Below are 15,150 nucleotides of genomic sequence, written 5' to 3' on the forward strand. Positions count from 1 at the left end.
GTTTGGTTGCCGTGGCAACCGCCGGCGGTGGCGGTTGGAGCGCGCCTCAGTGCCCGCCAGGCCGGGAGGTGAGGGGGCAGCAGGGTCGGGATTCCTCTCGGGAGCGGACCGTGCCCCTTTCTGCCTGCCCCGGCCCTGCCGTGCTGCGGGCGGGGCCGTACAAGCAGCCGTTTCCCCAGATCGTGGCGGTCCCTGTGCCGCGTGGAGCTCCGTGTCACACGGCGGCTGTGGGAGCCGGGGCCGAGCGGTCTCGCACCCGCCGCTGCCGGCAGCCCGGCTCGTCCCGCCGCCGTACTGCGTGCTTTGGGAGGGGTTGTCGTGTAAAACGATTAAGAAAGAAGTACAGTTCTCAGTGAAAAGAAACAGCGTCCTTCTTGCTTTCCAACATCAACAAAAAGTAAAAGAAGCTTAGTAAGCAAGGGAATTCCTTCTGGCCTTAGGGCTTTCATCGTCACTTTCCCCCAACTCCCCACAAAGCAGCGCTGCTCGAGTGCCTCCGTTCGCTGGGGGAAGCACCACGCCTGGAATACGCTCCGCTGTGTTCGAGGCTTGGGCTGCGAGCAGCCTGACGCTTTGCTCTTTGTTTTGTAGGCACGTTCAGGCTCTCTGTCCCAGGGCTTATGTGAGGCGGCCGGAGGGGAAGCGCCGCTCGGCCTGCTGCGCAGCCATGGTGAGGCTGACCACAGAGCTCATCGCCAGGTGCCTCGGCCACAGGAACCGCAGGGAGGAGGACTTGGGACAGCACCTGCGGAAAATAACTCATCTGAATTTATCAGATAAAAACCTAGATGCAATCGTAAGATTTTGTTCCTCTTCTTTTAACCAGGCGGCTTGGAGATCAGTTGTTACTGTTCCAATGAATTGTTTACAGCTGTGGAGACCAGCAAGCAGAGGAAAGGTTATATTTTGTAGCAGCTACGTTACTCCTTAACATTTACATCTGAAGCTAAGCCTTAAAAATCTGCTATGAAATATGCTTCAGCATTTACTGCTTAACGTGCTGCTCCTTTGTGGAGAACTGCTTTTACCTGTTGGTATACAGAAGGTTTTAAAATGCATTTGAAATACATAAGCAAATTTTTCATAGAAAACAGCAAAGCAAGTGCCACCAACAGTCTGCCTTGTGCCTCAGTATCAAACTGCTGCAATTTTCTTTCTGCACCAGAAGTTCAGCTGTCTTAGCCATGTGAAACTGTAGAAATACAGACATCAGTGTAGCAGACAAGAAAGGCATTATCAGTACATTAACTAATTTTTGCCACTGAAGAAAATCCGTGTAATTATACAAGAAGGAGAGGTGAACTTAAGTGTGACAGTGAGATATCTTCTCAGTATTTCAGCATTGTCAGTACTTCAAGGTTACACAAATCTGCAGCTTACTAAATAAATACATAACCCCACAATTAGCTGCTTTTATTATTTCATACAGTTGCTATATTGCCAGAAAATCACCAGAATAGAAATGATAACTCCATTTACTTCTTTAGCTGTTTACATGAAAGTAATGTTTAAAATTAATCATTGAGACCTGATGCTTTCATATAGACTGCAGCCAGGTCATTGCCGTGGAATCAGTAGGTGCTGGACTCTGATGGCAGTGCTTTAGGGTTGACATCCAGCTATATTAGCTCTGGAGACTTTAGATCCAAGCCAGAAAAAAAGATTTTCAGCAAAAGTTCGGGTTTTGATTTAAAGATTTGTATGTACTGATTGTAAAAAATAGGAAGTGTGAAACAGAGGGAGAGATAAGGGAATCAGAATGTATTTTTATTATTTTTTTAAGGAAATTGTAATGATATTACGTACAATTAAGCGCAACGTTCATTTCATTCCTTCTAATGCCATGTTTTTTCCATTCTTGGGAACTTCATGAAAGGCTGTTAACTTGCAGCAAAATATTTTCAGTCTATCCGTGGTTAAGTCCTTAGATTTCAGAGGAAGTCTGAGAAAGGAAAGGAGAGTTCAGGAACAGGATGTGAGCCAAGTGAGGTTAACAGATTTGGACTGCTGTAGTGGCTTTTTCAAATTAGACAGGTTAAAATCTACATATATATTTTTTAATTGCTCCCTGGAGCTTATTCATTTAAAAATAATCCATGACCTTTCCATTTTCAAAAATGAAACCCACACACTTAACCCAGTCCCTCCTCCTTTTGAGCTCAGTGGTATGAAATTTATACCGGTTTCATAAGTCCCGAGTTAATTTGAATCCCCTGAAGATACTGAGCACATTTTGAAATGGCTGAACCCTGAATAACTGAATTGTTGCATGTAATGGATTTCTGTTTTAAAGACAAAAGTGGGATTTCAGCTAAGAAGTCTTAAGTACCTTGTACCATATGAACCATGCAACAAATAGGGTTTTTTTATTCATCTCACTCCTTGGAATGGCCACAGCGAGTCATTAATTCGATCAGTCCATTTGCTTGGGATTGGTTCATCAGATGCCATAGAAAAGTCTCAGAGAAACTCATAAAAAAACCAAACATGCTACCGTGCTAGGTTTTTCAAGAGAAATAGAAAGAAACTTGACATATGAGTGGAATCATAGTATCAGAACTATATTGAAATTGTTCTTCCTTTGCCAAGAACTGATTCCCTGAGGTTTGACAGAGAGGACTCACTAACAGTTGTGCTTTTCTGAAATCTTTCTGATGAAGGCAGGGAAGGGAATAAAGAAACACAGGAAGAAACATGTGTGACCTACCTGCTGCTGGTGGCTGTAATCCTTGGCTTCTAGACAGCAGAACAGTAACCACCTATTTCTGTCATAAATCTATGTTGGAGATTGTTACTGACTCCAATTTTTTTGTTTTCCTAGGAAAAAAAAAATATTGTTAAAAAAAGTATTTAATAAAAACAAAAATGTGTAAATAATAAAAAAGTAAATAAGAAATTTAAATATGAAAACAATCAACAGCTTCCAGAAACAAGCATTGAATCAAAGTAATAAGGCATCAATTTGCTGTTGTTTCCTACAGGGTGACATCTCGTTGTGCAGAAACCTCCGAGTTTTGTATTTATATGATAACCAAATCAGTCAAATCCAGAACTTGGACTTTGCTTCACATTTAACACACCTTTACCTGCAGAACAACTGCATTTCATGCATAGAAAATCTCTCATCGCTGAAAAACCTCGAAAAACTGTAAGTTGGAAATAATGAATTTATTTTACTGGCAAAAGAATAATCATTACACTAAGAACTGAAAAAATGCTGTTTTCATTAGGGTCTCTTAAATTGTTGTGTTGCTCTTCAAATAAAGATTACTGCTTCTGAGTTTTCAGTGAAGTGTTCTATGATGAGTAAATTAATGACACCTAAACATGTACTTTATTTCATTTAAACATATATTTTCTAAGAAAGGTTTGAGTCTGTTAGCAGCGTGTCCTACTTGCACACTACTTTACTTTTTCTATTATCATTTCCAACCATTGCACAATAATACTTTGGTTTTTTTTTTAAGGTATTTTGATGACTTGTTTTCATTTTCACTTTCAAAGAATGTTAAACCAACTTTGTGCTTTATTCTTCAGGTACCTGGGAGGCAACTCTATCGCTGTAGTAGAGGGTTTGGATCAATTAACAGAAATAAGGGAGCTACACATTGAAAGTCAGCACCTCTCTCCTGGTGAAAAGCTTCTCTTTGATCCAAGATCCCTTAGGTCCTTGGCAGTAAGTACACAGAGATTTTCAATGGGCTGTTAATCAATAGGTCAGTATTTTTAGTGTGAATGATTAGAAGGACTCGATCATTGTGTGCCTTTTTTTCTGAGAACCGGTGGCAGACTGACAAATTCTACCAAGGGATTCCCATCCCTATTGTTGTATAAGCAAGGAGTAAACAATTGGTTTGTTGATATTTCCCTGATGTGATTACTACATTAATTTATTTACTGCCTCTTGTACTTCTCTAGATAATGCAATGGCAAACAGAAGGGGCAAACAGCTCTTTGGTGAGAATACTGAGAGGCAATCTGACGCAGTCCATTCTAGTTGTGCCATTCTTCTATGCTATGGTATATAAAAATTTCAGGAAGTCAGCTTTTGAAATGTTTGTTTGAGATATTAATTGCTCATCAAACATTAAATTTGTTGTTGAAATAGTTGTGGTGTTTTATTGTTGTTTTTTTTTTTTAAAGTACACTTCAATTACTTGTGTCTGTAGTTTTGTACTGCAGTAAAATTCACTTGCTGTATCTCCTGATGCAGTCAGGGCTTTATGATCTGTTTTGTGAAGGTGGACAAAGAAAGTGAGTTCTTTTCATGTGTATACCATAAACATTTCAGCTAGCTCTAACCTAGCTGGTTTGAGATGTTGTAGTCCAAGACACATATTACTATTTTTCTTTAAAATAAACGGGCCATTACTGTGACAGCACTTTTATTTTCTTCCCTCCATATTGGAGAGACGATGAAAGTAGAGTAGGATTACACAGTTTCAATTTTCCCAGCATGATAGCTCATATATTTCAGTGTTTTGCAGCACCCTGCAAAGACTCACGAGCAAATTGTTCTTCCTAGCTATCATTTAAGTTTTCTGGAGGTTGGTTTGGTTTGGTTTTCTTTCCAGAAAGACTTTTCATCTTTGATCATGTAACAACTTTTTGGAAGCTACTTCAAACAGTGAGTATTTTGTCCCTTTTTACAAGACGTCTTCTTATCTCATCTTCTCCCATTTTTGGCTCTTAATAATGTCAGACAAAAGAGCCAATACACGGGGCCATGTTGCTCTTGGTGTACTGTGAGCACATTTTGCTGATGATAGTTTCCTGTATCATTTGTCTAAGGAGCTTGTTACACTGTGTGTATCAGAGTGATACTGGCAATTGCTGTCTGTAACACAGGTCTTGTTCTTAGCTTGGATTTGAAAAGGAGGCTAAGTTTCATGATATATAGTGCTGAAACAACTAGACATTTTCTAACCAGCGGTAAGTACCATATCAGGTATAATTCTAAACTCACTGCATTAGGGACTCATTTCCATCTTCTAGACATATAAGCTTCTCCTTGCTTTAACATGTTTCTACATCATTTCCTGAGATAAATACCCAAAATACATTTACTTCTTATCTAGAAGGGAAAGATCTCTGCAACTATGACCTATTAGAAGAGGGCAAACCAGAGATATGTGCACAGGGAGGCTGGCAGGATTTAGGCAAAAAGAGAAACCAGATAGTCAAGCTGTTAAATGGGAGCAAGGGTATCAGATGTGGATTTCAGCTCTGTGTGGTTCAGATGTAACCTTAGAGAAGTCAGTCAATTTCTCTGTCTGGTACCTATTTCTAAGGTAGAACTAGTAACACTTGCAAAACTCTGTAAAGTTTTAGGAAATAAATACATTTAAAAACAAACAAACAAAATAAACAAAAACAAAACAAAAGAACACCCCAAACCTGCATTGTTTGGAAAATAATAAACAAATCTGCATTTGCTAAGAATTCCTGAAATAACTGAGAAATAATCTTTGGATTAACTTCAAAGCCAGAATGAACAGCACTCCAGAACAGGGTGCAGAGCCAAGAAAAAACAATGTGTGAAGCGTGAAGTGTTTGCATTTACATGTTTGTGCTTCACACATGTGTTCTTTAAGACACTTTTCATCAAGAATTTACAACCAAGTCATGCACAGCAGGAAAAAAAAACCTTTTTCTACCTTTTTCCTCCAGAAATCCTTGTCTGTGTTAAATATTAGCAATAACAACATTGATGAATTAGAAGAACTGGCAGTTCTGGAAAATCTTTCTCATCTTAGAGCAGCCGACAATCAGCTTCAACATATGAAGGTATTAAAATCAATCTTTTTTCTATTTAGTGAGGATGATTTTTTAAATAGTTACATTCATCTTTATTACAAAATAAACAAGTAAAGAAGTGAAAAACACTTCTGAAGTTTCTGATCCTCTGACTTTCCAAGCCCGTCTTGTTACTGGTTTGCATATGCATTCTGTTTTCTTAGAAAATGCATCTACATTCTATTTGCTTACAAAAAGTTAGCTATTACGTTAGTAATATTATTATTTAATAACTGTTTTAGTAATTAGTATGGCCACTAACTCTTAGAATACATAATGCCTTTTATGTTTAATTTGGCAGTTCTATTTATTAATGAGATTCCTGTACATATCTAGCAAATACCTAGGTCAATACACCTTATTTGGACTCCTTATTTAAAGTATATTTTAATATTAAAAATGTTGAATAATGCATTCTTTCTCTCTCTCTCTCTCTCTCTTTTTTTAGCTAGAGTATTATTAATGACTTGTATTTCAAGTTATGCTTCTGGCTGGTAATTGTAATTGAATTCACATAGTAGTACAATTCACATAGGCTTAGGCTAGATAATTAAAACCATATTAGATGGCTGAATCAAAATAACACTTTTTAAAAATAGGCATGTCTTTCTAAAAGGATTCCTCTCAAAAAGGATCCATTTCAAAAGAAAGCTCAGTGTGTGATTTTGTTTCTTTCCTGATTGTAAGTACAAAATCCTTCAGTTGCACGGATGTTCTTTAACCAACCAGCAAGTTGTTACTAAGAATGAGGATGCTGGTTTAGAAGTGGTACCTTCAGTGTCTCAGAGGAGAAAAAACAGTGTCTTCTGAAACAGAATGAATGGACGAAAGCAATACATTATTCAGTAATTATGTGTATATTTTTGGTTAATTATTAGAATTCATTATTTTATCACTGGGTAGATGAGAACTAATATTTATCCCAGTAAATTAGACATGATTTCCATGTGATATAATCACAGGTGTTGAAAAATATGTGGTTAGCAGTTGAGTTACCTGCTGTTCCTGCTATCATTTAAACTGGGTTCGAGCTCTGGTAATTGTTGAATGTGGTTGTCCTGTGTGTTGTATAAGCAACATCCAAGTCTGGAAGATACAGGAAGAGTATTTCTATTCATATTCTTTCAGACCTGTAAAATTAGTTACCATATTAAATGTGTCAAACAAACAGGGTAACACAGCTGGATATCCAGCTCTAAGTCCCATCTTCCCATTCCTAACACCCCATCGCTGTCAGCAAGAACATCCCCAGGAATTTTTTGCATTGCTCAGAGAGTGTGGCAGTGCTTCAGTGAGTGAGGAGCAATAGAGGCTCAGTACCCAGCTCTGCTTCACCCAGTGGGAAGAAAATTTGTGGAGGAACCATCCAGATCTTAGCAGGCCTGCTCAACAGCTGTAAGCTCTGTAGCAGAGGTAGATGACAGCAGGAATGAAGTGGGATCTGTGAAAAAAGATAAATGTGAAAACAACAAATACATGAAAGATGACCTTCTCACATAAACTTGGCTTTCTTTTTATAATTAGTACAATTGCTTCATGTTTAGACATTTATCTCAGCTTTTATCACATTTTGATATTAACCTGTAGTTCCTCTGTTTTCAACAATGCCACGCTGCTTTCAGCATAGTAGAAAATTAGGGCTAGAAAATCATGTGCATTGATGCACATAACATTCTGGCTAATTCAGAGAATTGTTAGCATAATTAACAGACATAAGGCATATGACCTTGCTTCACATGACTGAATTTTATGTACGGTGATCAGAACAGTAGACAGAACAGAAAGTAAGTAATTCTAGCCAGCACATGGAAAATAATTTACTGAGCCTACCACATGTAAAATAATTTACTAAGCCTACCACATGTAAAATGCATGTTATGCAAGTTATCAACAGTATCATTGATTTTAGTAGAAGTGGCTTTTCTTTGCTTTCTGTTGCTTGTTACTATTTCATTCTACTGAACTTCTTCATTTAGGCTCGCGAGGTCTTCTGGGTTGCTTTCTGTTTTGGTAAGAACACTAAAGGGAAATTTTTTTCCAAAGCTATTTCTAATTTAAGAAGTCCCAATTACACAAGAACAGAGTGCATATATGCATATACATGTATAAGCAATAGACTTCAGATTCGGGAAGGCTGTAACTGAAGTGTTTGGCTAGATAGCAGAAGTACAACTAGAAGCACGTATATAAGTCAGTGTTTTCCAAGTCTTTAATTTATTCAACCTCTGCCCAGTATTGATTATGACAAGAGGATATCACAAAAGATGAATTCATTCACTTCAGAATTGAGTCAGGAAGGAGAGAAAAATTATAGATTTTCTCCAACTGATTATGACAGGTAGTCAAAAAGGTGACAAATGGCTGTCTGTAGATGCAGTTAGGGTGGCTGTACTCGACATCTCCGATAAAAACTGGAGCAAACTGGTCAAATACCAATTCTTAAATGGCCATCTTTAATTGGTAGGAATGTTACTGCCAGCACTACAGCTGCCTACTAAGGCACTTGCCCTTCCCCCGCTCCCCCGTATTTGGAATATAATTTGCTCGTCAGTATTTTGTAGCAGACCTCAAAGTGATAGCATGACATGATCATTTATCAAACGGAGACTGCCCAAAAGAGTGTCTGGTCCCTTTAGTACAGCTTATTGAAAGGCTGGGAAGTGAAAGCACTTTATTAGAGACAGGAAGGCAATGAACAACTAGAGCGTATCGAAAGGGTAATCATATTTCAGCACAGGATTAGTGTGCTCTTAGATAAACACACACTGGAGTAAGCATGTTCTGGGTCATTTATCAAGTAAGTAACAGCTAACAAAAACCTACAGGACTCATAGCATGCATTCATCAAAGTTAAGCTGTATACATTTTATTTCAGTAGTAGACAATGTTGTGTTCCAAAACTATTACCTGAAAAAAGTCTCACTAGTGAAATCCAGAACACGTTATAGATTTCAATAACAATGCTTGAATGCCCAGGTAAGAATAAATAAATAAACTTGCTAAATCCTATTTCTTTTTTAATAACCTGAACCTAAATCCAGAATTCCCAGAGTGACTTGAAGGAAGTAATAGATGTCTAATTGCTAGATATTGTTGTTGGTGCCACAGTACAAAATTCTGCGGGCTTCCCAGCTTAGAATCTATCAAATCATAATCAGGGTGGGCTTTGTCAAATTGATACAACTGTACAACATTAAAAAAAATCTCTTGCATGCAAACCCATTGTTTTAAGTCCTTGCTTAAGCTTTACAGACATAGAAGGAAACATAGCAATAATGACGGTTAAGCGGAGTTCTGAAAATAAGGGATTTCAGAGAGTATCTGGGTAGGAAGGACCAGTCTGCTAAGCTTTGCCTCTTTTCACCTTGAATTTATTGTGTTTAAAAGAGAGAAGCTGTTTTTTTTCTGGGTCATACTGCCCTTGGGTAACCAGACAGAAACCCAGATGGAGAAAGGCATATTTCAAAAATTTCCCTGTTTGGGCCAGTACTGTAACCAACCACCCATAGTTATTGAAGGGTAGGAATTACTTTTCCCCCTTTAAAATACAGTTTATGTATGTATAAATAGAGAGGGAATCTGCTGTGTTTTACAGGCCTTGTAGGCTCTGTGAAAGCGTGGGTGTACACAGCTTACTTGATGCACATACATTTCTATCTGGTCATTCTTCTGCTGTAGGAGTTCATAGGTGGGATTGTAGTGGGAATTGTAATGGTAATTTTCCATAGCTGGCATCACTGTATCCTTAAAAGGAATTTTTCAACCGCTTTCTCATTTCTGCTGTGCAGCTGTGATACGCTGACGGAATGCTGTACGCCATTTTCTTTGAGAGTGCACTTTCTCAAAGTACATGGATAATCTCACTGAAATGACTTCTGTGCGCGGGATTAAGGCCTGATGGAACAAATCTCATTGCTATTGTGTTCTACAGTAGGGAAGGGAAACTAACCACAGTATTCTGTTCTCTTAATTGTAGGATTTGGAGGTTGTATTAAACAAATGGACAAAGCTCTGCAGCATGGATCTTACAGGAAACCCCATCTGTCACAAACCAAAGTACAGGGACAGGATTGTTGTACAGTCACAAACTTTAGGTAAAAAATAAAAGCAATACCCAACCAAAGAACCTGCTTGTAACCCTTGCTGTTTCAGTAGCTACCACATTAACAATTCTTGAATGACGCTGCGTATGCAAAGCCAATTATTGTCCTATATAGTTATGTCAAATGATACATTTTAAGTTTATATACAAGCATCGTAGCTAAAACTGCTCCTCTAATCAACTGCGCAGTTTGTTACATAGCTTTTGCTGCTAGTAGTAGTAACCATTAGTTTTAGTGATAGATGATTAGTGAGACTGTTATGGACAGTAAGACCTCTTGGTGTTCACACTCCAGGTGTGAAACCAGTTTTAAAAGATAAGTTAAGCCTGTTCCCCTGTCAGCCTGTGGGGGTTGCTTAGGAGTTTGGGTGACAGTAGTTCCTACCACACCAGTTTGAATTTCTGATGTATGACATTTGTCCTTTATCATGAAATCAGAATTTTAACTGAATACAAATATATTTATTTATCTTGAACATTATAAAAGGAATCGGTGCTTTCTTTTTAAGGTAAGGTATGTCAGCTCACTCCTGCATCTAATTAAAATATGGATATCAAGAACAAAAAAAGATTTGAAGAGACCAGATACTCTTCTGGTATCATAGAAAACGTTCTCTTTCTTTGGCAGAATACCTTGATGGGAAAGAAATTAAAGACACGGAAAGAGTGTTCCTAATGAATTGGAAAGCCTCCAAAGCTCTCAGGAAAAAAAGCAAAGGAAGGATGACAAATGAGCAAGCAGACTATCTACATTTCTGTAAGCAAACTAATCACTTACTTCATGACTGCACTGTAATAGCAACTAGCAGTAGATATATTCAAAATGAGATTTTCAATGGCGCTAAGACACACAGGAGTTGAAAGTGAACTTTTCCAACATCAGATTTAACTTTAGAGTCAACTCATGGGTTGGGTATTTTGCAATAAATATGTCTGAAATACATCAAACTTCTATACTTACTTTATCTGTTTATACCGCTGGCGCTTTGAAGGACCTTTACAAAATACACAACCAGCAGAAGGAAAAGTTTGAAACTTAGAAAAAAAAAAACTAGTCTTGAAAGAAAAAGCCCTGAAAGAAAAGGCACTGAGTTCTTGGAGTGAGAAAACAAATTCATTTGGAAATGCAAAATTCACGATTAACTACATTAAATATTAAAATAGATATGATTTGACTTGGAATATTGAATTAATCTTTTTCTTTGGTTTCTGCAGCTGCCTTTCAAACACCTCATCCTAATCTTCCTTTCAACTACAGTCCATCTCTGACAGAAAAAACGAATATTTTAATTCTTTCTGAGGTGCACAAAGACGGAGGAAATCCCCTGCCAGGAACTGTGGAAAAAAAAGCCAATCAGAAGAAATCTCAGGTATGCACCTCAGACATCTTCCTCTTAGTTCTTATGGGGACTGCTTTTACAGTTCTTGCTGAGCCAGTGGAAAACAAGCACACGAAGTAGAATTGCATCACAAATCAGTTTCAGTTTTTTAAATGGTGTCGTGTTTGTTGCCTTTATTTTGTTGTCAGACAGGATAATAGATTCTGGTTTCTGGTTATAAATCAGCAGACTGGGTAACAGCACAAACTGTACTCGGGTGTTAATGGTTTGTCGTAAGAATTTGATCATCATCTTAAAGGTAAAACGATACAGATGTTAATTCTTGGAAAGGCAGTTACTGTCAACAACGCTGGTGAACACTGATATTTTGCATGCAGTATTGTATGAAGGACAAACTTTTCATTACTATAGCTTACTTCATATGGACATGTTCAGTGTATTATGACTACTGTTTTCCTGCACCATCGGCTGAAGACTGTTGAGATAATCAAGAAAGGAAATCTGATGTCTATGCCTTACAGACATTCAGACATTGGATGAGCTTAAACAATGTAGAGTTCAGTGTATGTGTTCCCTATACACAGAGGCATCCTTCCCAGCTCTAATATGACTGTGGGAATAAAATCTAATAGAGATTTCAATTTGGACCTCAGTTTTTTCCAGTGATACCTGTTAAAAGTGTTTCTGTTTAGTTCAGCATTTGGAACCTAACACCACTCCTTCCAGTCTTTTAATATTACTTGTCACTTAATTCTTTTGTTATTTATCATCCCTACTGGACAACAACAACAACAACAGAAACAGTGTTTAAGCAATCCTATATGTAAAACAATATTTGGCATTCAAATCAGAATTTATTAGAAGGTTTGAAGTTTTGATTGTGCAACATTTAACAATATTTTATTCTTGACAGTTTATCACTTCCCATTCATTCAGTTTTGTTCCTTCCAATTATTTGTTCTGATTAGAAATATCTACCTTTCCCTTAAGGTAGGGAAGAGGAATTACAAATCAATTTTGAAGTAGTGTTTTGCTCTTCATATGGCAATGGATATATTCTGTCCTAAGAAGAAACTTAACTCACAAATATACTTATTTTTGAGTATTTTTTTCTTGATGCAGAAGGCACATAGCAATGGAGAGGTTCAAAAACAAGAACTGCAGGCATTCGTTTGTGAAATAAGCTTAACACTCAGTGTTCTGTCAGCCTACATTTCATCTTTATTGGTATTTTGTCTTTTGAGCCAGGCTGAATAAAATTAAGCTCTCATTTACCATGCCCTTTAGTACTAATGGCAAATGGAACGTGCGGGTACAGTACCTCCAACTTCTGCTATCTCCCTTTAAACAAAACATTCTGATTCTACTCTATTATGTTAAAAAGCTGTTCAACTGATGAGCTTCTTTGCTTGAAAAAATTCTGCCAATATTAGGAAGCAGGAGTACAACTGTAGCCCTTTTGAAATTCCTTTTGACTCTAGAAAGGCAAAGATTGCATTTTCTATGCAGTCTGTCTTTATATAATTTTCAAGTGTAAACTAATACAACTTGAGTGATTATACAGATATAATATATACATACGTATATATATTATATACATATTATATGTGTTAATATAATATATACATATATAACATACATATGTAGATATAGACACGTTTTTAACTGATTCACATAAAGATTATAGTGGAGAACAGTAAGACACCACACATTTGATAGTTCAAACAAGCTCTGAAGGTAGGACTCTTCTCCTGGATGCCAGAGTGCGTAATTGCACATCTTAAGACATTCTCTAATACATCTCAATAACATATTCTTTTTACTGGTGGAATGTCATTGAAACCAAAGAGTCTTGAGAATTAGTAGATGGTCTGTGAATCCTTTAAAATGTTTAGGAAGATGAAAAACAAGCCAAAATGCAAGAATATTCTTTCTTGGGGTGCAGGCAGACATGAAGTAATCACAAATCCGAGTATTCCCTAGTCAGATTCAGTAATCAGTGATACGCACAAGTGTGCCCAAGTGTGAAGCAAAGGAAATTTTGTCAAACTGAACAATTACTTCCATTGTTTAATTGAAATTCAGTATCAGACCAAAGAAATCAGTGAATTTTAATCCTACCCTCTGTGTTAGCCAAATAAATTATTCCAACAGATGTTTCCTCTTTCTTTATACAGGCTAGGTGATTTTTGACCCTTGGCAACTGAAAAACAGGCATTAAATACCTTTTTAACCTACATCTAAGATCCACTGAGGATTACATAGAGCCTGAACAATGAAGAAAGCCACTTACTACTCAATTACTGAGATGTGTCATTAATCTTTCTTTTCTGATAATACAAAAACAATAGCAACTTCATATTGGATTTTAAGAGTCAGTTTGGAACATTTACAGATATTGGCAGGAATTAATTAAAAGAAAACAAATAACTATTTTAAAGATACTCAATACCTTCCAATGGGAAACACTGTTATTAATTTCCCCTGAATAGGGAAGTTGTTGAAATTTTGATGTTGTAAAATTAAACTGTAACCAGCAGTTCCTGCCCACATTTCCTTACTCATTAAGGTAAATATTGTTATAGGTTTGCAGTTCGGAATGCGGTGGGAAAGTCACCTTTTGTCTCTCCAGTGTATGTTCTGTGTTAGAAAATATGGCAATGTATTTAAATGATACGGTTGACTTATAATTCCTACTCTAGATTGTGTCAGCTAATCATAAGCCATCTCCTAGCCACCATGTCAGTCCTGTGTAGTTAAAGGAACTTGTATTAGTTGTATCAGTATCAGTTGTGTACCCAAAACATGACTTAGAATCATGCACTTATGTCGTGTTAGAGAATACAGTTCTCTTATTTGGGGGAGGGAGGAGAGGAGCATTACCTCCACCCAACCTAAAGTATCATTCTCTTGCTGAGCATCAATTTCAGCACGCTTCCACACCTTCAAAAATAGGGAATGCTCTCAGCCTTGTCTTCAGAAAGAAAGGAGAACTATGGAGTTAAGATACAAAAAAGTGAAGTTTTAGCTGTGCACCCTCTGGCTGCATTTAGCCACGAAATTGCCTGCAAGTACTTCAACCCTGTCAGAGTTAGGTGCATTAAGTACTTGGTGATACCAGGTGGAGCACTTGGGCAAAGCTGAGAACATGTTTTCCACCTGGCCTGGAGTGCCTTTAGCAGCAGCTACATTCCCTCTCACTGCCTTTCCTTGGTGGAGGTGTGGAAGGAAAAATGTAAACATCTTCTCATTGAGGTCTAGAATGTACCAACTGACAATGAATTATGAAGGCTGAGGAAGAGAAACGCAAGTTTTCTTGTGATTGATGGGATGTGAAAGCCATGATGTGGGATACGAGAGGAGTCGGTGGAATGCTAGATAAGTTAAACTGTAAGGACGAAGAGATGAAATCCTGAAATAGCACTGCTGCAGCAGAGCTGCTGGGCTGGACATCAGCTGTGAGCATGTTCCTGTAAGGTTACAACTGGCAATTCAGACAATTGAGTGGTTGCTCGCCTTTTTTTTCTGGAGAACATTCAGTACCTGCAAGAGTGAGAGTGGGAGGGCATTCGGAGGACCATAATTAAAGCCATGGCACTGCATGCCTTTATGGTATTTTCTTTATCCGTGTTTACAGTTTGGCTACATGTGGTGCTGAAAGATTCTTCATGTGATAATCCATAATCTCTTTAGAAGGCAGAGGATGATATATCAGTACAAACATAAGATTATACTCAAATGCTGTGATCTTCTGTCAAAACTAAATTCCAGTAGTAGTTATTCCAAAAAAGTAGTTTTCATACCGCCAAACTTGTGATATCTAACACTGCCTTATCATTCAGCATCACAAAGACAGTGATAGAAGGCATCCCTTTTTGGTCATGAATTCTGCCACTTAACTGGAGGTTGCTG

The 15,150-nt window shown here is 37.7% G+C and overlaps 1 protein-coding gene across 1 annotated transcript in view; it reads left to right on the forward strand.

Annotated features, from left to right (window-relative positions):
* Window positions 1-15,150, forward strand: part of PPP1R42 (protein phosphatase 1 regulatory subunit 42) — an 18,318-nt gene continuing 3,168 nt past the window's right edge. Inside the window, exons 1-8 of the mRNA XM_072327350.1 lie at window positions 1-68; window positions 592-796; window positions 2,982-3,148; window positions 3,538-3,676; window positions 5,671-5,787; window positions 9,773-9,890; window positions 10,527-10,655; window positions 11,114-11,268. Of these exons, the coding sequence (XP_072183451.1) occupies window positions 668-796; window positions 2,982-3,148; window positions 3,538-3,676; window positions 5,671-5,787; window positions 9,773-9,890; window positions 10,527-10,655; window positions 11,114-11,268 (954 nt within the window). The 5' untranslated portion in view covers window positions 1-68; window positions 592-667. The remainder of the gene's footprint in view (window positions 69-591; window positions 797-2,981; window positions 3,149-3,537; window positions 3,677-5,670; window positions 5,788-9,772; window positions 9,891-10,526; window positions 10,656-11,113; window positions 11,269-15,150) is intronic.

This window comes from Excalfactoria chinensis, chromosome 2, assembly GCF_039878825.1.
Source record: "Excalfactoria chinensis isolate bCotChi1 chromosome 2, bCotChi1.hap2, whole genome shotgun sequence".
Classification (NCBI taxonomy): Eukaryota; Metazoa; Chordata; class Aves; order Galliformes; family Phasianidae; genus Excalfactoria; species Excalfactoria chinensis.